Source organism: Mustela erminea, chromosome 19 (genome assembly GCF_009829155.1).
Source record: "Mustela erminea isolate mMusErm1 chromosome 19, mMusErm1.Pri, whole genome shotgun sequence".
NCBI lineage: Eukaryota > Metazoa > Chordata > Mammalia > Carnivora > Mustelidae > Mustela > Mustela erminea.
In genome coordinates, this window is record NC_045632.1 from 53,491,838 (window position 1) to 53,517,834 (window position 25,997).

At 49.7% G+C, this 25,997-nt stretch overlaps 1 protein-coding gene across 1 annotated transcript in view; it reads right to left on the reverse strand.

The window, feature by feature from the left end:
* Window positions 1-7,006: 7,006 nt before the first annotated feature.
* Window positions 7,007-25,997, reverse strand: part of CDYL2 (chromodomain Y like 2) — a 164,937-nt gene continuing 145,946 nt past the window's right edge. The window contains exons 5-7 of the mRNA XM_032323840.1: window positions 20,376-20,586; window positions 15,751-15,894; window positions 7,007-13,120 (exon numbers count right to left, since the gene is read on the reverse strand). Coding sequence (XP_032179731.1) covers window positions 12,962-13,120; window positions 15,751-15,894; window positions 20,376-20,586 — 514 coding nt within the window. The 3' untranslated portion in view covers window positions 7,007-12,961. The remainder of the gene's footprint in view (window positions 13,121-15,750; window positions 15,895-20,375; window positions 20,587-25,997) is intronic.

The window sequence follows — 25,997 nt, forward strand, 5'->3', positions numbered from 1 at the left end:
CACTGACTGGTGGCTGATACCAGTTCCTAGTGACCTTCTGCCACTTCCTGACTTGGAACTCTCTCCATTTGGTCCTCCTTGGCCAACAGGAGAAAATGTGCTTTGAATCTCTCACTTTCTCCATCTCTGACCTCTAGTCCCATAAAGGTTCACCTGATTGGGGCAGGCCCACCCACACTGAAGGGCAGGGCATGGCCATCAGGGAGTGGGAACTTTGAGGCCTTCTCTGAAACCACGACCCCAAATCATTAGGCAGCCTCCTTAAACTAAACAGCCTTGGTCTCCATCTGTCCAAGATACCAAGAACAACCAAAGATGAGAAAATTATTTATTTTTACATACTGAGGATCAAAGCAGAAATGCCTTTATTTAGAAAAAAGAAAGAGCTGCAAAAAAAAAATATTTTTAAGATAAAACAAGTATTTTTTTCTTCCTCCTATAAGTAAGGAAATATGCACCAGGAAGATTTAGTTTTATTTACTCAAATTTAATGAGTGCCTACTGTTTGCAGAAAATAAAAGTATCAGTAAGGTATATGTTCCCACCCTCAAGGAGGAAACTAAATGGAGAATCTCATTCATTCATGGACCTGTTATTTCATTCTTTTATTCATTCAATGAACACTATCTTGGCTTTTTCTCTGTGTGAGGCACAAAAGAACTGGAAATCCCAAACTGGTGTCTGCCCACAAGTAAACTCCCAGTGTAAAAACAACATTTGGAGTCATAATATCCTTTAATATTATTTTCCAATACCGGTATCAAGTCTGACAGTTTGAGTACAGTACACAAACAGCAGAACGTGGGTAGCGTGGTACAAAAGAAAGAACAAAAACCTTGAAATCTAACCCCAAAAGGATGTGTTAATGTCCCCAGCGAGAGAACAGGTGGACACAATGTGCCTCTGGATAGGACGCACTGGGAAAGCCAGAACCCCACTTCTGTGATTGTTCTTGTCAAAATTGCATAGCCTGGATTTAATAAGGGGGAAATATGAGACAAACCCAAATCTAGGGGCATCCTACAAAATATAACAAGCCTGTTATACTCTCTTCAAACTGTCAAGGTCAAGAAAATCTCAGAGAGGAGAAGGAATGGTTCCAGATTTAAAGGCGACAAAGGGAAAGTAAATACAACGTGTGAGCCTGGACTGGATTCTGGACTAGAAAAAGGACATTCATGGGACCACAGGTAAATTCTAAATCATTGGATCATGATATTGCTATTAATGTTAATATCCTGATTTTTATGCTTGTGCCATGCTTATGTAAGACGTTATCCTTTGGCGGACCTAGGTGAAGGGTAGGTGAGATATTGGAGGGTACCCTTTTTTTCAACCTTTGTGTTAAGTGTGGAATTATTTCCGAATGAAAAGACAAACAGACAAACAAGTAAGTTGGAATTCCCGTTCACCACTTACAACTGTGTGTCCTTGGGCAAGTCACTTTGCCCCTCTGAGCCCCAGTTTTCTCTCCTATTACACGGAGGCATTAAAAGAGATAGGACATGAAAATACCTTATAAATAAGGAACTAGCCTAACCTAAGTGCACACTATTCAACAGCAGGTCAGGATGCTATTCCTGAATCCTTAACCAAACCAAACAAAATCTATAAGTACCTGCAGCCAAGAGGAGCTGTGTCATGTCATCACCCAATATCACATGGTGACGGAGGGAGAATTTGAACCTGGCTCTGTGCGATTCCAAATGGTATGCTCTTCCTGCCACCTGGACCTGTTGCTGGGATGAACAATGGACAGTTTATGGCTCTGGGAGGAGGAGTAGGAGGAGAGAGCCTCTGCCATCAAACAGGAAATGTGGCCAAGGGTAGACACCATCTAAAAGACACAACCGCAGGCCTTCGGGGGTGGGGGGAACCAAGCACAGATCTATTCCTCTAGAAACTGGCCCACAACATCTGAATTTTCTCCCCTTTCTCAGTCGCTGCTTGCTACTATCCAAGGGGCTAGGAGAGCAGCTCACATGCCTCTCTTTGAACGTGAGTGTGTGTGTGAGCAGGTGGCACCCTGGGACACCAAGTGTGCCACGAGGCTAGGACCCACTAGGTCCCCTGTCATCTGGAGACAGATCACTTGCCATCTGTCCTGGCAAAGCCTAGGGCTCTGTGTCTGACAGTAAGTGGAAAATTGCAAGGACCAGCCTTCCTCACCTTCACCCAACGGGCATGGCCCCAACTGCTGGAGTAGATCTCGTGTGTGTGTTCCTCCGCACACGGAGGCTGAACCTGCGGACCCTGACCATCCTATAGCCTCAGATCATTTCTAAGGACCTTAATCCAGGAGGTTATTAAGTTACAACCCCCAAGTCACCATCTGGCTTGTGGATTTCCCATGTGAGTGGGGTCTCCTGGCACTTCTCAAATGACACAGCTTGGATGTCAGTCTCTGATGAGTCCTAGGGACCGTCTCTGCCTCCCAGTTGGCCCTTACCCCCTCCCCCATTCTTAACCAGGTTTTCATTGCTTTTATGGGAAAGGGGATGTCAGGGAATCAACGCTTAGGGCAGGCACCTGCTCCCTTCTTCCAGACGCCTTCTGCCTTTAGCCCACATAGGCCTCAGGATAACCTGTGGTGGGGGTTACTGTGTCCACTGTACAGATGCGGTCATCAAGACTTGGCATTCATTGAAACCACATGAGACATTTCAATCTCAAGGTTGTCTGACTTCAAATCACACTTTCCACCACGGCCGGAGAGTCTCTACCATTCTTGCCTTTGATCTCTGCAGTTGCTTCTCAGCAAAATCACCCCACATTTCTTACAAACTGACAGTCCTAGAGGAGAAATTGCAGATTCACACACACACGGCTGCTTCCCACCCACCTGGTACCCTGGATGGCTCACTCCCCATCCTCGACAAGATGGCAGTTGTCCTGTGAAAGTGCCCAGAGTCTGCCACCTGCCCTCCCTCCTGGATCTCCCACAGTGGCTCTGTCCCTGGGTGCTGGCTCTAGGCCAGCCGCTCCAGCTTGGTGCCGCATTCAGGCTTGTCCCCTCCCCCATGCTGACTTCTCCACTGGGCTCCATGCCTCAAGGGCTCTCATTCCAGCCCAGCTTAGGAAGGCTCCCAGTCCCTCTCTGGTCCAACGCCAGCACATCCACCTTCCCAGGACGCAATCTGCAGGACGGAGAAGTGCAGGCCTCCCTGGAAACCTCAGAATCCAAGAGCTTTTGATGGGGTCGCTCTGTGGAATCCCGGAGGGAAGGTGTCCTGGGTCTTACACGGGCTCGCATTTCATCCTCACGACCCTGAGAGAGGCAGCGCAAGTCCCACATGGAGACAAGGACACGGGGGCCAGCCAGAGGAGGACGTGCCAGGTGTCACCAGCAGGGAGTTTCTCTGGGGACAGAACTCCGTTTGGCTACCAGCAGAGACACGTTCTCATCGGAGAGACCAGGACTTGACCCATCCTGCCCAGCTTTCTCCTGGGCCAGGGCCAGGGCCAGCAGATGCTCGCACCACACACACCTGCACTGAGACCCCTGACTGGTGTCCCCAGCCTCATGGCACGGCAGTGCACAAAATAAGTACTAATATGGCTACTACTGATTTGGCAGTGATGTGCCAGCAGTGGCCCTAAGGACAGGTGTGAATGGGGGGAATATGTATGTAGGGGTCTACTCACCTTACTCACCTAATCTTATATTTTAAATAAATCGAACACACATATAATCTCACACATATACGTCAAGTTCATTTCCTCACTACAGAGTGACTATGTACCAACAGCTTTTCAGAACATTTTATATTTAGACAAAATCTCATTTATGTAGGTACATAATCTCATTTATATTTTTCATATATTTGTATAAATCTTTTATATATAGAAGTGACATATGTATATATAGATCACATTAAATCATTTGTGTCTATCTGCCAACAACTGTCCTAAAAATTATATATAATGATATTTCACTTATATAAATCTTATATATATAAAAATCTTGCCTATATATAAGAATCTCATTTAATCGTTAGTGACTATATGTTAGCAAGTATTGTAAATACTATATATATAATTTCATTTATATATAAATCTCATTATGCAAATCTCGTGTAATCATTAAAAAGGATATGTGCCAACAACTGTTTTAAATATTATATATACAATGTAATTTTATATATTAATGTCATTTATATATTTAAATAAATCTCATAGATATAAAATCTCATATATAACACAAATATGTGTGTGTGTGAATGGCATTTCATAATTTAAAAAAAACCCTATGAGACAGGCACAACAGTAATCCTCAAAGACTGAGCAAGGTCAAACACCTGTGCATATGATACCACATCTCAGCAGAGCTCCTGGGACCCCCACTCACACCCGCTCTCCCAAAGCTCTACCTGCCTCAGTCAGGGGCAATTCCAGCTTTCAGCGGTTCATGCCCCACAATCCCAGACTTGCCCTTGACTCTGCCCTCTAACTCCATAACCAACCAGCAGCAAATCGTGGTCTGCCTTTCAAAGCAGCTCAGGACACCTTCACCACCTCCACCGCCCCATCCAGTTCAAGCCTTCATTGAAAGAAGCTGGACAATTGCAAGTCTCCTACTGGCCTCCTTGCCCTCAGCCCACTTTTGCCTATTGTCCTAGAGCAAATCTGTTAACACACAAGTCAGTCCAGGTCACACCTTTCCAGATCCTCCTGGGGCTCCCACCTCACTTACAGGGAAAGCTTGGGCCTTATCACAACTCATAAGGCCCTATGGCATGTGCTTCCCACACAAAGACTCCCCAACATGTGGAAATCGCTTACAAGACCCTGAATAGTTTCTAGGTGTGATACATCTAACATCTATCAAGAAGGGTTTGTAAGGAATTCTACCCACCATGATACACACAGACACACAGACACACACACACACACACACCAGGAAAATAAATGAAGAGGGCTCCCCTTTCATCTGAAATGAAATGGGGCTTCAGTGGGAGGTTTATATGAACTCCTAAAGCTTAGGGGACGCAGTGGACTGGTCCTCGTACAACCTTTCCTGCTCCCCACCAATACAGCCAGAAGAGACAGTGAGGCTCGCCAAGAATAAGGGGAACCTTAACCTTGAATGAAGTAAAAAACATTGGCTAACTGGGATATGGCCATTTTTTAAATTATCTTTTTACATTCAACTATGGTTGACATAGAATACTGGATTTGTTTTGGGTGTGAAACATAATGATTCCACAGTTACGTTCCTTACACAATGCTCACCATGACAAGACCAGTTACCATCTGCCACCACAAGTCATTACAATACCGTGGGTGACACGCCCTGTGCTAGAACTTTCATCCCTGTGATTTTTTTTTTTTTTTTAGTTTTTTTAGACAGAGAATGCGCATGAGCATGGGGGGCAGGCAGAGGGAGAGGGAGATAGAAAATCCCAAGCAGGCGCCACACCTGACACAGAGCCTGATGTGGGGCTCAAACTCATGACCCTGAGATCATGAATTGAGCCCAAATCCAGAGTCAAATGCTTCACCAACAGAGCCACTCAGGTGCCCCGATTTATTTATTTTATAATTATAAGTTTTTACCTCTTAATCTCCTTCCCCTATTTTTACCCATCCCCCCACCCCCATAATTATTGAGTTGAAACTGTGTGTGTGACTTTAAGGAACAATTATTTACCAGAAAGTTCCTACTTGTGTTTTCATCTCGGATTAGGACTAGCCCATTAACCAGACTTAGGGGACGGTAAGAAAAAAAATAAAGTTCCTTTTGGGATTACACTCTGTTCCTGCTTACTCACTACCCTGGTGAATCATTTAATTGTTGCTGTTGATGTCGGACCAGATGTGAGTCCCAGCCCCATCTCTGTTCTTTATTGCCTCTCACTGTTGGTGAAGGGGCTCTTGAGCAGAATGTCCCCTCAAAGTCTGCCCGTGAGGGGCGGTCCAAGGGACAAGGTTTGTCCTATACACGTCAAACTAGGAACCTCCGAAAAGCCTCGGTCGGGCTGCTGGAAGGACCAGAGGCAGTTAGAAGTAAAGGACTCTCCAGGTGTGACCTTGACCACGTAGGATGGAGTCAGGACCTTTCGGAAAGGGCAAAGAGGTGCACAAAGCAACGATGGGGACGATGATGACACCAGAAACAGAAAGAGAAAGGGCAGGAAGGCCAGCAGAGGGAAGATCCTGGTCTCCAGCCGAGGCTGGCTGGCCCACAGGGACCGAAAGGTGACCCAAGGGAAAATGAGCAATTCCTAGTGCACCCCCTTCTCCACCCTGAGGCGTTCACAATCAGGCAGGAAGGTGTTCCCTCTGGTACTGCACTGGGGACGATCTGAGAATCACGGCAGGATTACCCGCCTTTCCCACATTCCTAGACCCAGAGCCCCTTTGAGAGAGGGACTATCTGAGTAACCTCTGCCTGTTAGCACCTGAGCAGGCTCTGAGACAGAACAGGAGGCTCAATACTGCTGCTGGATAGACAGACAGACGTTGACCTTGTGCAAACCCCTTTCCCAGAATCCTGTTGCCATGAACTCACAAAAAACTTCCTTCCAGTGTCGCTGGAGCCAGGCCTTGGAAGCCAGAGCCTCCTCCCCCCCGCCCCGTGTGTCTCTCCTAAGAGCCGTGTTGTGATGATCGAAGCAACAAGATCCTGTGTGTGAAAGGCTTTTTCACAACTCCACAGTGACAAATATTGTGGTTAGCCAAGTATGGCAGCCAGGGTCGTGCAAGGTCAAGCTCTATGGGGCTTTATCTTTGGTGAGGAGGCAGCCCTGTGCAAGTAACCTTCCACCTACCAGGGAAGGGATGAATGCTTATACCAACCCCCCTGAAAAAGAGTTCCCTGGGTGCCCCCATTCTACAGTCCTCTGGGGTCATGCTCTTGTCGCACAGTGGCGACCAGCCCAAATCCCTGAAGCCTCAAGTCACGAACGCAGACACCACCTAGACGCATCAACCCCCTGGGGGCCCAGAAGCTTCTCTGTTCAGAAACCACAGGTTTGTGACTTTTATGGACACAAGCAAATGCAGATGAAGTTTCAACCTTTTTATTCAAAGCAGCTTCTCACAATGTATAAATACTGCATATTAGCACACATGAAAAATACAACTTCTAAGGCACCCAGAAATGTGTTCATACACGTTACAGGACCATTCACAAAGAGAGTGTACGATTTGCTCTAGACAGTCAGCATTTGATAAGTCAGAAGATTATTATCCCTCAGTACTGCACCCAGTCTCGGGGAATATTTACAACATGGTGAGAAAGGGTCAGCTGTACCTGCTTTTATGATTCTATGAAGTACTCATACTTACAAATATTCAGAACTAGTTAAAGACTCTCCCATGATAACCTGGCAAAAGAAAAAGAGTAGCCTAATTTGCAAAGGTCTCCTTGGATTTTTGGTGTGTGTGCAACACCCACGATCAAATCCACACACTCCCAGGGTGGGCTGGGTAAGTTTTTGGTAGCCTGCTTCATTATCAGAAGTTTGGTAATAAGCCTTACCACTAGAACACCACTGCTTCAGCATCAATCATTTCTCAACCAGTTAACAGATGGGTGTTTTCATCATGAATGAAAAATAGAGCATCCCTTGGTGTGAGAATTGAGGGAAATTCTTCTCATGCCAAACAGGAATTGGAATGGGTCCATGAAGAACAAAAGGAGGTGGGAATTTAGCAACTGGGGGGTGCTGCTCCGTGTAGACACGTTTAAAACTCACACAGGTCCTACTCAGATGGAACAGTCTACACGGGTCAGGTCATCTGGAAGGTGGCCAGACCTCCACCTTTTCTGATATGGTTAAAGGCTGGGAGTGCACAGCAGAAACCCCCACCTGACAGAGCAACTTTCAGTGGGAGAAACTCATCTTTCAGAGCCTTCTCAAGGTGGTAACAAATCTGTCTGCATGGCCAGCCAGGCTGGTGGAAGTGAGCAGCTTCTGTGGGCCTTAAAGCAATGCACACCTCGGGCTGGATGAGCCCACCATCTATGAAACACGCACTTTGTTGGATTAATGGAATTCTTTGGTCCTTGGTTTTATGAAAGGCAATATTTTCACAATCCTGTCAACGTGGACATCAGCGAATGACTTCCAGCTGGGACTAATGGCACAGGGACAAACTTAATACCAGATGGAACACTCTATACCCTCCCAACTTCCCGGGGTCCCCTGAAAGAGCGAGCGCCAGCATCAGCTCAGGTGCTGGGCCAGTGAGGCATGGTCAGCCCGGACAGACACTAGCTGAGGCTTCAGACCAGATCTCAGTTCTTTGGGCTGCGCACACACCGTAGACCTGGGAAGCCAATCTCCACCCTGGCAGTAGACTTTACTTACTAGAGATGCACTCAGATAACCTGACATTAGCCACACGACAGCCCTGGTCTCCAGTCATCTTGAAAGCAATAGGAAGGAGAATCAGCTGGTAGCTAGGGAAGTGTGGCCAACTAAAAGGAATCATAATTTTTTTTTAAAATCTAAGTCCAAACCCTAGCTGGTTTTATTAGATCCCAGACACAGTGGGTGCACCACCAACAAGCCCCGTGACTTAGACTCACTACAACAGCCCCGGGTGAACAGCCTCAGCTGACGTGATGTTCTTCATCTAGTCTGCCTTTGCCCTGCTAAACTCAGGTTTAAGTATGGCTTCACACACATAGTTCATTGATAAGACACTCAGGACACATGGGAATGCTGATTACGTAACTGAAATTGACTTCAGATTGTCTACACAGCAAGACTCACACGTAAACTTTGTTAACACCTCTCAAGGAGTGCTGACCTCAGCCAGGTTGGCCGGTTCCAGGTCATCCATGAGGGACCCGGGGTCAACCTCCAAGGTCAGGAGCAGGAAATGCCATTTGTTCAGAACAAATGGTGGACCAGCAGCCCTCCCTGTGACCATGTCTAAACCATGCGAATAGTACAAAGAGGGCTCCAGAAAACCTGCCCTTGGCCCATTCATATGGCCAAAGACAATCACCAAGCTGCCTACCTGACTCCTGCTGCCGTCAGCTCAACCAAACTCTTCCCATCAACCATGACTCACAGACTGCATTGAGTCCGTCAACATGGCTTATGTTGCTTGGAAGAAACAACAACCCGTATTACCCTTTTATTTTTCTTTTTTTTCTTTTTTTTTTTTTTTTTTTTTTTTGCAACAAGCTTAAGGCTCTGTTCACAGACTCTATCAACTGCCACACAGTGAGACTTCATGGGTAGGTCCTCAACTACATACGTAGTTGCAAAGGTTGGAAATTTTACTGATCCTAATGGTAAGGCTTATCCACAAATTCAATACATTTTCAAATTATACTTCAAACTCAATTACTCTGACAAAAAGAAAATTAACCTGTTCTCCAACCACATAAGATCAGTAGATTCTAATGAAAAAATAAAATAAATCCCATTGGCACCAAACCAGTATGCTATTTTTTGAAAGAACAAGTGATGTTAATGGAAAAGATTGCCCAAAACGCATATCCTAACTTACCACAGAAATATAAAAGTTTATATTCTGAAAATATATACTGTATTAAAGTCTGTAAGCATTTCAACCAAAATTTGCAGAAATAACTGAGCAACACTTGTCTACAACAAAAATATACATGCAAGACAACCCCCGAATGGTTTCCCTTAAATATCTACAAAGGCAAAGTGTAGATTTTTAAAGATTATACAAAACCATTTACAGAGAATAAAATAAAATACTTAAGAAATCTCATTTAGAGTCTTAAATACTGTGTGTATTAGTAGGAGCGTCTAACCTAATATGTACAACAGATCTAAGTGTCTGAATACAGAAACACAGAAGAGAAGCAATTCTGCATTTTAAATATTCACTTAGGAAGATTTGAAGATGTTTCTATTTGTTTCTCTTAAAAAAATTTCCACAGAAACTAGATTGGAAAATTGCATGAAAGGGACTCAATTTCAAATTAAAAAAAGTTTACAAAATCTTTTGAACCAACAATTAATGGGAAATGCAATTCAGCATTCAGTCAAGGCTTTTTTCAATGTGGGTATTCAGAGCTGCAGTTGCATTGATCAGAGTCCATTTTGATCATTATTTTTCCATCCTGATACTAAACTTCATATGGAAGAAACATCATCATGCTTCAGAGAGAACATTTCCTAGTTTAATCTATAATGAACAAGTAGAACGTTTTAAATCAGTTCTCTACCACCTTCTCAGAGCTGTCCAATTTCATTCTCAGAGAGTAATTCTTGATGGTCTTTGCCCACAGACATTATTTAAAAGCAGGAAGGAATATGTGGGTACATCATCGTTTGTGTGTGTGGTTTCCGAATGGGGGGCAGCTCTGACCACCTTGGCAAAATTTGCAGGGTCCTCTTGGAACGGGGCTGCTAACTCCACTGGCCCCATTACAGGACGCTGGGTGCTAATCACCCAGGGCTAGAGCGGGGTGGTGGTGGGGAGTCTAATGCGGGGTATGCAGGACAGCAAAGAGCGGGTTACCTACAAGGTTCCTCCACTGAGGAAGTACCCTCACTTCCCACCCACAGAAGTTCTTCCAACCCCAAGGTGAATTCTGGGCTTGGGCTGCCAAGACCAGGCAGTTCCTCAAAGCCCTGCCCAGGCTCTGGGAAGGGACAGACATAGGGTGGGCTGGAGACAAGGCAGAGTGAAGAGAAGGGAGAAGGGATTCTATGGGTGGAGAGAAGGCGCTGTGACCAAAGACAAAAAGTGAAAGCCTGAGCCCCCTGTTTTGAGAAAGCTCTTAGGGTAAACCCAGACACATCCACAGGTCTGGCATTTTCCATCCCAGGTTGGTTTGCTAAAAGTTACCTGGATTTCATCACCAAACTATCAAGCAACTATCCAGAAAGTAGAGAATTCAGTGATGCAATCTACCCGGCAGCAAGCAGATTTAACCTACTTTTTTCCAATTTGTGGAACATCCTCCTTGAACTGACTGTGTAGAAACAACCAAAACATAGACCGTCTTTCAAAACACCTCCTGTTATAACCAGAACCTACAAATTAACAGCAGGAATTCTACCCTAGTAACGGTTTCACATTCTTACCCTATCGTTGGAGATCCTTCCAATGGGGAAGGATCATAAGGAGAGGGGCTTTCTAGAGAGAGAGCCAAGGCCGTCTTAGGGATCGCACCCAGATGAATGTCACATTTCACTGTCTACAGGACCACGTGTCCAGCCTTACTGTAGACACTCAACCTGCTCTTCTAACACAGGGCAGATGAAAAACTGTGGCAACAGCCTCCCCCCAACCATGGCCAGAATTCCCTGCTCCACTCACTGTCTCCAGCAAGGGCCAAGACAGGCCGGCGGCCACACAGGGAAGGAGAAGAGGGAGGCAAAGAGGCCTCTGAGAATACTCAGGGGCTGCGATGGACATGGAGCCGTCCCACCACTCTTAGGATCTGCTGACCCTCAGGAGGGTTGAGCCTCATGCAGAACACGCTCCTGTCATTCCTCTGCTCCAAACCCGAGGTCTACCTTTCTCTTCCTCAACTCAAACCCTCAAACCAACCCCCACCCCTTCTCTGCAGCTGATTCATGGACTTTGGGATGATGGTCTAAATTCAGATGCTGGGGTCCCCCATGCAGCCCAGGGGCCCTGGGACAGGAGATCTCATCCCTGGTTATTTCTCCCTGATGTAAGTAAATGACTAGAAAAAAGATCGTCTGTGCCTCTGGACACGTAATGATTGAGACGTACTGATGGCTCAGCAGAGTGGGAGCTCTTCCCTGACCTCACATGGAAGGCCAAAACCAGACAAAGCGGTCCACATGGAAGAAATGGACTCTGAAATCCAAGTTCAGACATTTGCTCCAAAGACAAAAGGCTCACTCTAGACGATATGCAATCCCTCGGCAGGACCCGTTAGCGCTTCCTGACGTCATGAATCTGGGACTGGGTATATCTCAGGACCATTCAGGTTGGAGGCCCCGTTATTTCCTTCAAGGAGGCAGAGGTGAAGGGAAAACTCTCCCATAATTTCTCCTAAGAACGGGTATTCAATTATTATCGAATAATAAAATGTCTGAGAACCATTTTACGAGAGGAGGATCTGGTGCAGAGCTATTCCTTTTATCCACAGCGGTCCTTCCATTTACATCTCTCCGGATTTTACTTCTGCGCGGCTCATTGCTAGAACGCACCAAACAGCATGAACCTTGTACGGGGTTTGGTCCAGGGCAGTACGAAAATAATATCTGTGCCAACGACAGATATCATCATATATAAACAAAAATAAATAAATTAAATAAGTTTGATTAAAGAAAAAAATTTCCTAGTATTTCATGTTTTTGTAAAACTAGCTTTACATAGAATACACATAAATTATCAGAATTTCCACTTACATTGTTTTAAAAATATATATTTAACAAAACATTCCTAAACGTACAATATCTGGGTTTGCAAATCACTCAATTGGGTTTTAAGACCAAGCCCTAAAAGTCACACAGATTTGCATCAGAGAGAAGACTGAGGCTCGCTCTATACAACCGTTTTGCTCGGCGGTCTGGAAATTCCCTAAGTTGATCGTCCCCTGTCACCGGATCTGCACTTAACCAGAGAGAGCCTTACAGCCAAGTCTCCAAAGCAGAGGCACTGTGTAGACACAGCCTGAGTCAGAAGGATGGGGAAGACTGACCTTCCCCTTCCTGGACCGGGATGGTGCATTTCAGCGAGTGCGGTGAGGACAACAGCGTCTGGCAGAGGCCTGGGAAGATATAGCCCTCGATAGCTCTCTGGCCAGTGCAGGGACGGGGGTGGGGCGGGGGGCCACGGGGTAGGCCGAGTATGCTGCGTTTCCCATCTGTTATACGAAATCAAACCAATGCGGAGCAACCAAAGGACAGGAGGAAATGGACACAAGAGAGACACCTTGACGAGCTCCCTAGCCGGCGCACACCGCGCTCGGCTTTCGGAAGCGCAGGGCCAGGCTGGAAGTCCGGTGCCCTCGAGCGCTGGGGTGGGTGGGCAGGGGTCTTCAGACTTCGTAAATCTTGTCCTGCAGGTAGCTGAACAGGGAGTCCAGGCCCTTGGAGGAGCTCCACAGCTGCTTGAGCATGAGGCATTCTTTCTCGTTCACACCTTCCAGCACAGACTTCAGGAAGCTCCGAACGAGGCATTTCGACTCTTCCAACACCTGAAGGGAAACGCATAAGCCTCGTTAGCCGGCCCCAGGGGCTCTGCTCCAGAAGAACGGACTTGGCCTAGGAGGCACCAGCTCACCTTCCGAAGTCCAAAGCCACAGGAGACTGCCTGCTGTCTTCTAGTACTTGCCAGGCCCGTGTCCCCAGCAATGCCAGGAATGGGCTCCAGGCATGCCAAGGGGTTGAGGCCTCTGTCCCCGGCATGGCGGAGTGGGGCCCGTGTTACCCCCGACCACAAGAGTTTTGTCCTGGACTGAAGGGTGACATAAACTCAGAATCATTTTCTATGGGCATCATGCAAAAGTTTGGGAAGCAACGCTTTCACCTCCCACGCTTCACTCTGATGACCTGCGCCACGGTGACAATGAGGCCTAACTTAGGATGGGTGGCATCACAGAGTAAGAGAACGGAGTGATGGCCGTCAGAGTAGCCAGAGGACTTACCCCACCAAGAGTGCCTCTTGCTTGGGCTTTAGCAGTAAGAGCAGCAGCAAGAACGCTAGCCATCACTGCAGTCGGGAAGATGAAAAATTGCAGTAATTGCGGTGGCGACAGCAGTATTAACGCTGCGGTATCACAGCAGCAGTAACGCTGGGAACGTCAGTAACGTGGTGGGGATGATACTAGAGTATTACGGCAGCAACACAGCAACAAGAGCAGTGATATTAGGGGCATGGCAGTAATAATGTAGCCACAGTAAAAATCATCCCACGCACGAGGAACAGCAAGGGACTGATCGCAGTGACGGCAGCACTGCTGCAGAAGCATCAAGGAGAAGCACTTTCCCTGCGCTCTTTCCTTCCGTCCTCACGGGAGTCCCACACGGAGGCGGTGTTTTTATCTGCATGCTACGGCCAAGGGCCTGAGCTCCGAGGAGAAAGGCGCCCGTGCTGCTCGGCATGTGTGGCTGACCTGGCTGGGGAGGGGGGCGCTGCCCTGCTCTGCCGCAGACGCTGGTGGGGGGGGCACTGAGGCACCCGAGCATCCTCCATCCTCCCACTGGCCTCCAGCCCCTCTGCCAACGTCAAGGCTTCGCTTCACGCTCTCCCAAGGTGCTCTCAAGCGGAAAACGCAAGACAAGGGCTCCCTGGCTCCCGCACGCCAGAACGAAGCTGGGCTCTTCCTCCTCGGCCTGGGCTGGCAGCCAAGGGGAGTGAGAATGGGCCGGCAGACCAAGGCCACGTCCCACCTCACAAGAGGTGCCCCGAAGAACACCGGCTCCCAGATCGCAGAGTCCTTTCTCGAGCGACTCACCCCAAAGCTCCTGAAGTCACCACTGTGGACAGCAGAGACCGCCTTGCAGTGTTTCTTCTACAGCTGGCTCGCCTGAGCACCCGCACTGCCCAAACACCAGACTCCTCGATGGAGCTTTGAGGCCTTTCTCCTGCCTTCCTTTTCAACGTGAATGTCCCTCCCACCACCACGGGCCGTGGCCGGAACTCCCCAGAGATTTCGCGCTCACGTGCCCTCAGCTTAGAACGTCTGCGGGCTTCTCCGTGCAGCTGATCCTAGGCTCACCAACGTCCCTGTTTGCCCAGGGCCAGGGGGAGTCCCAGACGTGGGATTCCCAGTGCTAAAAGCAGGAGAGTCCCAAGCAGAGTGGGACGAGTGGGTCACAGCAGTTAGCAGGAAGATGAAAAGACAGTCCTCGTACAGAGATCAGCAGAGCTCGTGGCTCATAATATGTGATCACCGACGACAGGCCCGTCACCTCTCCATCACCATCACCATCCCCGGCACAGTCAGGTTTCCTGGGGTGGAGCTTACACACAGTAGGTGCCCAGTCCAGGCTGATGAGGCAAACTGGGAGAGGCATGGCAGGTGGAGGTGGCAGGGAGGAGCAGAGACATGGCAGCTGGGACATTGCGGGTGGGGGTTTAGCGCAGACGGAGAGAAGGGACACTCACGGGTCTGACCCCATAAATCCAGCCCAGCACATCCCTGACTTCAAAGCACAGACAGAGACACCCCCCAACACCCCAACACTATTCTCCCAAGTCACCTTTCTCATTTCCTAGACCAGCCCTGCGGCTCCAGGAGCGGCCTATGCTCCCCCTTCCGACAGGATTTCCCAAACCGCGCCCAGAGTGACTTTCTGAGATAAAATCGACACTTAATTAAAATCTGGCGCCTCCGCAGCGGCGTTTTTATTTATCCATGTTCCGATGTGTCTTCGGAGTCAAACGGCGATGCTCACATGTGCTGCACACTCAGTGGGTGGAAATGAAATGTGAGGTCGGCGTGCCCTGGTTTCTCTCATCTCCAGGATGGTTTAACACCCTTTGTCCTCATGTGCCTTTGTTTCTCATATACTTTGAAAACTACAGATGTTTTGTGCTTCTGTGTGTGTCTGTCTGGGACTTTCTTTTAAGGCAACGCGCTCTACCCCAGGGTGTAAATCTCTTCTGTGAGGTTTTCAGGCTGGCCATGTCGGGGGAATCTCTATGAATGTCGACTGTTCGTCCCCGGATGTAAGCTCTCGACCCCGAGAGGAGGCATTTATGGTCTTACACACACACCCTGCATGACCTTTGGCAAGTCAGTTCGTCCCTCTCAGCCTCATTACCCTCATCTGTAAAATGGGTCTGTTGCAAGGACAAGCACACAAAGACACAGGAACTCACCACCGCGCTGCAGGAGGCCATCTCCTTGACCCGCAGCATGACCTCCTGGCTGAACGTGGTTGGCCAGAAGACCTGGGACACAAGTCCCCGGCTGCACGCCTCCTGGGCGGTGAGCTTCCGCCCACAGAACAGCATCTCGTTGGCCTGAAAAAAGCAAAGGCAGGGGAAGGCTGAGAGCCCAGAGTGCCTCGCACGTCTGTTAGCAAGGCCTGGGCTTGCCGTGTGCCACTGTCCTGCTTCCCTAATTTCAGCTCTCAACTGGGGGGTCAGGTAAGCTTTGGGAACTACCTACAAACATCTGTGTCCAGGTGCATCTTCCTGAGCAGAGGGCCCACAGCTTTCCACAAATTCCCAAAGGAAGCCGCATATTGACTGGGTTTGTCTGCCCAACAACCCTCCCCACACCCGGCAGCAGACCCACAAGACGTACACTTCTGTGCTGACACCCCAGCCATGACAACGGGTCCACAGAGGAACAGATATGTGCCCTGGGTGATAAAGCTCTCCGCGAGGCTTCCCAGCTAGAGGCGATGGCCAAGACGCACTCTCTGGCTGGCTGCATGCGGAAGTCAGGGAGTCGTGGTCCCCCACGGCTGTGTCTCCACTCTTTGGAGAGGTGGGTCCGTAAAGAGAGGAGGATGGAGAACAGGTTTCCTGACTGAGCTGGGATGTGGGAACCCAGCATCCCCAAAGAAGGTTCCACTTCTGCAAGGGCAAGTTATGGCAACCACTGAATTCCTTTCTTCCCACGTGAAGCCCGTTAAAAGTGTCTCCATCCCTGGAAGCCAGAAAGGTCCTCACGACTACCACACACCAATGCAGAGAGCCGCATCTCTGCTGGTGGCCCAGGGCTGCGCACATCTCTGCCCAGGTGTGAAGGGTGAAAACAGCCCCCCGACCCGACCACCTCCCGCCCCGACTTCTGCGGTTTCCTCCACACCCCACTCCCCAGAGAATTTCCGTTTGCTTTGTACTTCACAGCTGTCATGCGTGCCCTGGGATGAGCCTGACAGATAAGACAGACCAGTGCAGTCACCACTAAAACTTGCCAAGTGACTCTCCTGCTGATAATTCGGGTATAATGGTCACCACTGTGCGATGGAGTCCCTATGTCCTTCAGGATAAATCCCCTCCTTCCGGCGGCAGCCACTCCCTTCCCCGACCTGCCGTCCATCTGCTGCCCCTCTGTGCTGGGCCGCTCCTGATCCAGGTGGACACGCCAGGCTCTCTCGGCTGCTGGGTCTCTGTGTCTGTTTTCCCCTTTGTTCTCGCTGTCACTGATGGGTCATGATGACCCAAAGGACAATCCTTCATGCCAGAGCAGAGAAATTTGTCAGGCTGGTAATGAGCCTACAGCATGCATTTGGTTGGAGGTTTGAAGACAAATCTCTGTCATTATACTTATTTAGAAACACCTCTGTCTCGGGAAGGAGAAGCGAAAGGAAGGAGCAGAACACAAGGAGCCGAACAGGACACCCTTGGCAGGAACACGTCTCCGTCAGCAACATTCTTGGAGTTTCAGAAATGATTGAAATAATAGAGAGACAGAAAAAGAGAAGACTGACTGGACACTAGACACATTTTTGCCACCACAAAGGACAGGGAGGAACGGGAGTGGCACTGACTCTGGGCAGAGCACGGCGGCCGAGATCAAAAGGGAAAGTGTTTGCTTCCCGGGCTCCCGGCCTGCCTCATTTTTCCGCCACTGGGGAGACTGTGCGCAGCCTCGAGCAGCCCCAACCCCAAGTCCCGGAATCCGAATGCCCTCCCCCCCCCAAATCCCAGCTGCGGGCCCTGCTGCAGAGACAAGGTGGTGCTGGTGGGTGTGAGGCTGCCGGTGGTCTCCACGGATCACATGGTTTCCCTTCCTGTTTCATGCTACCCTCAGAGTGACAAAGCCCACGCGGAAGGGGTGGAATGGAGATTCTCATTCTTCCAGACTCACTCAGGAGGCACCCCTGCTGGGAGCGTTCTCTAACCACCCCTGAATCTTATCCCAGTCCAGCGGTAGGGCTGCTGGCATACGAACCCCCCTCCCCTGGTGGGAAGGCCAAGGTTTACAGGATGAGGGTAGAGAAAAGCACAGATCAGACACCCTTGCTCTGCCTTCTGCTTTGGCCTGAGACCCTGTGCAAATCTCTTGCCTCTCTGAGTCTGTTTATTCATCTCTAAAGTGGGTACGAGTTACCACCTGGGAGGATCCAGTGGGATAACAAAAGAGCAGGGAGACACCACACCAGCCATGCATCAGGGCCCGCGGGCGGGACTGTGACGGATGAAGCTTCCCTGTTACTCATCTTCGTACTTCCAAGCAGGTAAGGTAATGCCTGCTGCCTACTGGGATCTCACTTAGGTTCGTGGGCTCAAAGAAGGAGCAACATCTTCCAGAATTTCCTCTCAAGTCTCCATGCCTCAGTTTATCTGTCAAATGGAGAGCAAGAGGACCTATCCCTGCAGATGCTCAGAAGAGTGATGAGACCACCCTGTGGAACGTGCCCAGTGAAATGGCCAGGAGGTAGGAGGTGACCAGTACAAGCTTAGAGAAGCTTGCTGGGATAACCCGCTCAATCCTTGGTCATCAGAGTGCCCATGCGGTTTTAGTGTGTAATGCAACACAGGGGACACATTTTTCAGAACGGGTATCTCAAAGAGACATCAGGGAGCGTCAAAATGATTGCACATCCCTGTGCAAAATCTCAGAACCAGCCACACTTTAGTGAGGACTCCCTAAGTCCCGGTGCACCTGGCACCTGAGGGTTTCACTCACTGACCTCAGCCTGGGGTGTGGAGAGGGAGAATCTTGGGAATCTTAAGGGCAGAAGAGGCACTGAACTCAGTCGGCTGTGTCAGGAGAGCAGGTGGCGACTGTGCTGACCCCACGGGCCTTTAGGATCACCTGGGAGTTACCTTTTAGAGTTGGGGGTTGTGAATGTCAAGGCCAGAGACCAAATAGGAAACGGAACAAGAAGGGCTGGGTCATTAAAACACACTTGAGTTGTTCCAAAGAGCCCAAATTCAAACCACAAGACCCATCTAAGGCTTTGCCAGAAACAAACATAAATTACTGGAGGGCCAAGGAGAAGTAAGGAATGGTGAGGATGAAGGAAAGAGTTTCCAGGAGCATCTGTCACAGCAGAGCAAGCAAACAGTGTTAGAGCTAACAGGAGGTTCAGCAAACAGGAAGTCACAGCTGTCCCTCGCAATGGAAGGTGACAGGTTTCTTCTTCAATACTATAGCAGCGACACCTACACGTGGGTGCTGGAACTCTCTAGAACTGGTGTGCAGGAGGCACCCTTACAGGGACAGGCTGTTACAATAAGATGCAAATTGATTTCAGACAATACTGTCTTTCAGAGACCCCCAATTTCAGACTCACTCCTCGGATGTAGGTCCTACTTTACAACCTACTGGTAAAGAGCACAGACTCCAAAACTAAATAATCGGTGTTCTGATCCCATGACTGCCATTCCCACTGTGTGACCCTGGACAACTCACCCTCTCTGAGCCTCAGTCTCCAATCTGTCAAGTGGGCTAACAACTATCCTACCTTCCTGGGCTGTTGGAGGACGCCCTGAGTTAACGGCTCTCAGGCACTGGCCATGGTGTGTGCTTTACAAGTGGTCCCTGACCACTCGACCCTGGCTGCTGGTCCAGAATCTGACTGCAGCCTACAGTGGACTCTACTATTTGCTCAAATACTACTCTGACGGCTCACTGACAAATGATACAGCAAGTTCCTTAACTTCTCCAGTTTAGCTTGCCATCTGTGTCATGGAGACCATAACACAGGTTCTCTAGGTGGGACTACCTGTGATTACCAAAGCCCTTCCTGCTTCTGGGACACTCAGCAAGACTACACTTCCCAGCCTCCCTTGCAGGTGGGTGTGGCCACACCACTGAATCTTGGCCAATGAAATGGGAGTGGGGGTGAAGATGCCCCTTGCAGGCCTGGCCCAGGAAAACCTCCAGGCTCTCTCTTCGTGTCCACTCACTGGAAGCAAAGGCAGGTCTACCAGATGGAAGATGCCTGGGCCGCCCGCCCCTGACCCCAGGCAGTGTGGACAGCTACTACATCTACACTGGACTGCGGCATAATGAGAAAGAAATTTTTGCTGTTTGGACCCTAGGATTGCGGGATTGTTTGCTATAGCAGATGGTTCCTCTTAGTATCAGGTTGTTGTGAAGAATAAATGAGATAACGAAGGCAAAGTTTGCTTAAGTAAACGAACCGAACTTAGTTTAGTTAGCTTAAACTATTATGTGCTTTAACTAGTTCAGTACTTAATTAAGTAAACTAACTGAATTATGTTAACTTAGGGGAACAAAGTACAAGTTTGATAGTGAACATCCCATCATGCTCTCGACCCTTGGCCACACCTGCCACTGGCATCTGGTACCCGTGGTTGAAGGCTCTAAGATTAGCCTGACCTCATCCCAGGTCCCCTGGAAAGGGCAGAGGAAGTAGAGACACTCAGCAGCTTCCTTCCACAGGGCGGGTGCACCCCAGGGCTCCCTATTCATATGAAGGGCCATATCCCAAATCCAGGAAAGAGAAGGGGTCATGTTGGGACCCAAAGCCACTTCTCCCAGAGAGGGATCTTGCCTGAGGAACGAAGGGGCTTACCAGTGCGACGCCCAGGATCTGGGGGAAGGTGTATGAGGAGCAGCCAGCAGGCGTGAGGCGGATGGTGGCATAGGGGGTCTGAAACCAGGCCTTCTCACTGGCCCACACGATGTCGCAGAGGGGCAAGATGGAGGCACCCAGGCCCAGCGCAGGCCCATTGATCGCAACAACGATAGGCTTCTTAAACTGGATAAAGGCCTTCACAAAGTCCCTGGGAGAAAAGAGAAGACCTCTTTAACAGGTGGGCAGGCCTGCTGAGACCTATTTGACACCCTTTAATCTGCGGGGGCTGACATAAGTTTCCCTGGGCTGTGGAGCACCCTCAGGTCATTGAAGGTAAGTGGGTACCAGGCAAGTGCCTCCTTCTCCAGAACATCAAGCCAACGAGCTGCAGCCACAGGCATGGCACACCCGGTGGTCAGCGGCACGTTTTCTGAAAGAGATCTGTGGGGTGACCACATCATGTCCCACTTTGTCCAGATGGGCCCAGGTCATGCCCATTTCCCACTACTGCACCCAGTTACCACTCTCTAGATACCAACAAATTGTAAATATCCTAAGGAAGGCAATCTGAACATCAAGGTTCAGAGCCAAAAGGAGAACCAAAAAGGAAGGCGTTACAAGGAGGCATATTTGGACACAAGGAGAGAAAGAATATTCTAACAGCACTGGCTGAAGGTGGAATGGCTGTTGGGAAGTGTGAACACCTCACTGTGGGAGGTATTTTAATTTCGGCTGGATGACCACTTTGGGTGATGTTGTAGAGGGAATTCAAGCTTCAGGTGATGGGCACAGGTGATATTTAACCTTTCTTTTAATCCTAGGATTCTTTGATGCTGAATCTCCCAAAGGGTCGCCAGACTTATCAAAGGTGGTTCTAGAACACTGACAGGGATCCATTGGTTGTGGTGGCTTCAACCAAAACTGGGGAAGGACACAGACCTCCCTTGGAGGCGTGAGGCATCTGGGACCATGGCTCTGGGATTAGGAGACATTTTATCCCCCTTCCCTTCCTCATCACACAGAATCCCAGTGTGCATCTGTACCCCTTAACCAGAGCCAACTCTACTTTCTTTGCCCTGGAATGCTTTTCACTTCTCCCATAGCTGCTATCTAAGATCCATAAAATGTTAATACTCATCTGGACATGGAGGAAAGATCCAAGATGTCTAGTAAAGCCCACATTCTTCATTATTCTCGGGTGGAAGATTGGGAACTACCGAGAACTCACAAGAATAAAATCCATACTCCCAGCTGTGACCTTGGTCTGCTGCTTCTTACATCCCCAGGCTCATCTCTTGACTCCCTTAAGCTCACAATGCATGAGCTGCACAGGCCTTCTGAGAGTTCTTAGAAAACACCACTATTACAATTAGCAATTATCCTAATTATTTCCTTGCTTACTTTTTTTTTTTGGATTTTCCTCCCTCTTCAGCTCCTTGCAGAAACACTCAGGTCTGCCTTGTGTGTGGCTTGGTGTCCATGCCTACTGGAGCTCACCCCCAGTAAGTAAGTGCTGGTTAAAGGAGTCTTCCAGAATGAGAGTGAAGACTGCAGATGTGTAACACAGATTCACTTGCCACTTGCCCTTCCCTCCTCTTCCTGAGTCTACTGCTGGAGCACAGTTTCCTGCCTCCCTCACAGTTGGCTGTTGGCCAAGGAACTGAGCACTGACCAATGGAATGTGAGTGAAACCTATGCTCACTTCTACGCCTGAGCAGGAAACCTCCCACCGTGCAGCCTGCAAACACTTTCACCTTGATGGGCCTGGCTATCTCGGAGGGCCTGTGCTGAGCCACAAGACGGAGGGAGTCTGGGTTCTTGAGTCACACTTGGAGGACAGCCATGGGCTAATCAGTAGTATCCATTTTAGGTTCACAAATGTAAGAAATAAATTTCTATCACAACTGAGCCATTATGTGTACTCAGGGGTCATTCGTTACAGCAGCTGGTACTTCACTCATACAAATGTCCCACTGATTTATCCCTTCTCGGCTGTTGCCATTCCCTCGCAAGCCTTACACAAACATGTGGGCATCACGGTGATACGATGGGGTCAGATTCCCCTGGGAGAAGCCTGGGGTTGGGGGTGTTTCACGACCTGCGCATTGTCATGCAAGTATGCACCCTTCCCCAGGCGTGAGGCAGCCTGTCTCCTGACTCCTATGGGGCGGTTTGTGAGCGAAAGGCAGAGCTCTCTCAGCACTGCCGGCCCCGTCACAGCTGACCCCCAAAAGGACACTGCTGGACTCTGGCACCATGACCCCTTGATTCCCAGTTTTCCAGGGGCCCATTTCCTGGCCTGACTTTCTAACTTCATGGCCTCAGTCACGGGCCTTAACATGTACTTTTTACCACCAAATGCAATTTGGAGCCCATACCGTACATCGTGCTTCTTGGCAGGGTCCTTGGAACCACATGGTCTGAGTGACTTGGGGCCAACATTCCACCTCTAAACCCCTTCATACAGTTCCGGGATGTTGCATCTCTGAGCTGGAAAGGACTTCAGGGGTGGTCAAGCCAAATCTTCCACTCAGTGCAGGACTCCCAGCATTTGAGGCCACGCCATCCTCCAGCCATTGAGGAATACTTCCAGTAAAGACAGTCCTTCCTGTCAGGACACCTCCCTGCTGTGGACCGCATGAGGACCTCTCTGACACTCCCACTCTGTGCCAATCTCCACAGAGCAGGCCTCCAGGAATTCACCTCTGCCCATACAATGTTATGGGAGCAGACAGTTCCAGAGCCCAGAACCTTCCCTCTGTGGTCTCCAACCTGAGCGCTGTGCAGAGCAATCTCACATCCCGAGGAGGGCTAAGGAGACCAAGTGTGCCCAGCTCCACCCCTGCACCCCAACACCATCGTGTTTTGGTCCAAGCTGCCTTGTGGGCTCATGTCCCGGATATGAAAATGCAATGCACAGACCACTCTCCCGTCCTCTTCCTCTCACTCAAGCAGAAGATCTCTATCACAAGAGCCCAGTGGACACAGAAGCAAACAGGATATTGCATTACAGACACTGCCGCTCAGATATCTGATCCTGACTGGGGTGGTGGGACAGTGGGGGGCAGGGGGCAGAGGGCCTGTCATCTTCTTTAGCATCAAAGTCCATCATGCTGACTCTGGTCCCTGCAGCTTCCTCTACATAGCCCGAGCCCTGTGCTCTCTGCCTGCCTGAGTGTTGGGCAGCTCCGATGTGGCAGAAGGAGCAAGAACTCTGGAGTCAAGGCTCCACTCTGTCCCTAACTAGTAGTGAGATCTTGGACAAGTTACTCACTCTCTGGAATCCCATTTTCCTCCCTGTCAAATGGGAAAGTCAATGATTTGTCCTCATGGGGCCATATGGGAATTCAAGGAGACAGCGCTTGGCACACAGGAGCCCTCAGTCATGACTGCTTGTAATATTATAGTCAGGGCACCTGCTGGGGAGGGCAAACGCTGCTCTCAGTCCATTCTCAGTGGTTGGCGATCCACCCTCCAGGCCCAGAGGGGCATTATGAAGCAATAATCTGCATACGGGGATGTCTGGATTCCACCTGGAGCCACAGGCTACCTATTTCCTCTACCCAGAGCACCGGGGTACAGCTCTCCCACAGCCGAAGTCCACAGCCGAGTCAGCCAGTATGAGACCTCTGAGCTCCAGATACACAGGTGGTCATCCTGGGGCCGTCAGAGGGGTGCTCCTGAAGCCCACTCCGCAGTCAGAGCAGGCTTAGCTAGAACCTGTGGCTGGACGTAAGAGAACTGGCAATGAAAATAATTCCTCACACCAGTCCCAAGTCCTGACTGTGTGCTGGGTATGACCAAGTTTTTCACACGGGTTAGCTGATTAATCTTCCTCACCAGACCACCCCATCACCTGTGAGTTCAGGGGAGGGCAGCCTCTCTTGCAGGATGGGGCTGACAGCTTTGTTTGGGTCCTGGACAGAAGCCTGTGCTGAATGAATCATCTGAGCTCTTCTCACATCTGCTAGTTCATTCAACAAACATCTGCAGAGTGAACACGGTGTACTGGGTCACGTGTGTGCATGTTTTCTCGAGGAAACGATGCAGATGGGGAGGGTGCGGTGCTGGGGGTGCTGCAGCAGGCCCTGCAGTGTGCCCCGAGCCTGGAGGTCAGCCCAGACGAGAGCACACATGTCCCCAGGGAACCGCAAGGGCTGTCTGTGGGTTATAAGGTTCTGTGGCCAAAGTATGTTTCAGCCATGCTAGACTTTGAACAAAGTTCTTTCATAAGACACAACTCAGGCTGCAAATATGTTCCTATGCCTGGAAAATCTGCAGAAGCAGGGACAGAACTTGCACCGTGGCCCAGAGTAATTTAGGGACAGAGCCCTTCACTCAGGATGCTTCTCTGGAAATCTGCAGAACACTCTCTGGAAAATGCTTCTCTGCCACCTTGTGTCCCAAACTCTGGAGTGTGGCCGCCAAGGGAAGCACTCCGAATCTGGTGAAGTTGGAGCCTCCCCCAGGACTTGGCAATGATGGGCACGGTACATTTTCTGACCCCGTGGGCACTCTTCGCTAAAGGCGCGTGCTGTATGTGCCCCCATCCGGCCCGTGAAGCTGCTCATCCATCTTTGTTCCTTCTAGCATGGGAGAACTACTGAGGGAACTTCAAGAGCAAAGACAAGCTGGCAGCACCCCCACACTTCCTGATTCGGAGATTTCCGGGGCTGTCAAGCAGCTGGGTTTTAGAAAAGTGACCTGTGGATTCTCTGTGCTGTTGGGGCTGTGAACCGCTGGTCTAGGGGGCACCCCCCGACCCTCCCCCGATGTTGTTGCAGGCTCATGAATTAGAAACTTCCACTCCCTTTGAACACTGGAAAGAACTCCCTCTGCTGCCACCCCCTCTATTCTGCTGAAGAGAAACTCGCCTTCCTATGAGATAGCAAATGTCTCAAATCCCACTGGCTGTGTTTCTCAAGACGTTAGCTAATGCATTCAGCATCTCCTCAAATCTGGGGCTTCTAGAAATCCAGCTAATGCCTCCGCTGAAATCCGTTAACCACATGACGGCTACAGCCAAGGCTTTTCTTAGGCCACAGAGATGGGCGCCCCATCCCTGATGGTCCTCCAAATGAAGGAAGCTTACTGGGGACCCTGTTGCTCCACCCCCCCAACCCTGTGATGAGGCAGCTGTTAAAAAGCACAGCTGAGTCCAAACAGAGGATAAACCACTGTGGACATGGCCAGGGCTGTCTGTGGCCAGGAAGCTTGGGAGCAGCACACAGCCACGATGCCTTTTCTAGTAACAGTGCTCAGCCTTTTTGTGTCTCTGTGGGGCAAGAATTCTGCACTGGGAAGCACACCCATGTTTTGGAGCCTACTTCCCTGGATGCTTCACCCTGAAGAGGGGACTTGGAACTCCACCTGTTAGAGCAACCTCATGTCATCTCTTGGAGACTGCATCCCGTGGGAGGCTCCCACGGCCACATGACAATCAGCACCCACGTGACACTGCCAGGCACAGTGAGACGGGAGGCCCAGAGAAGCCCTCACATGAGGCGTGAGGCTCCATGACACCACATGGAGAAGTGTTCCTTTCCGAGAGACCAGGTAGCGTTACCACACTGGGACTCTTGATAGAGCTTGGAGCAAGGTGCAGCAGCAAGCCTGAGC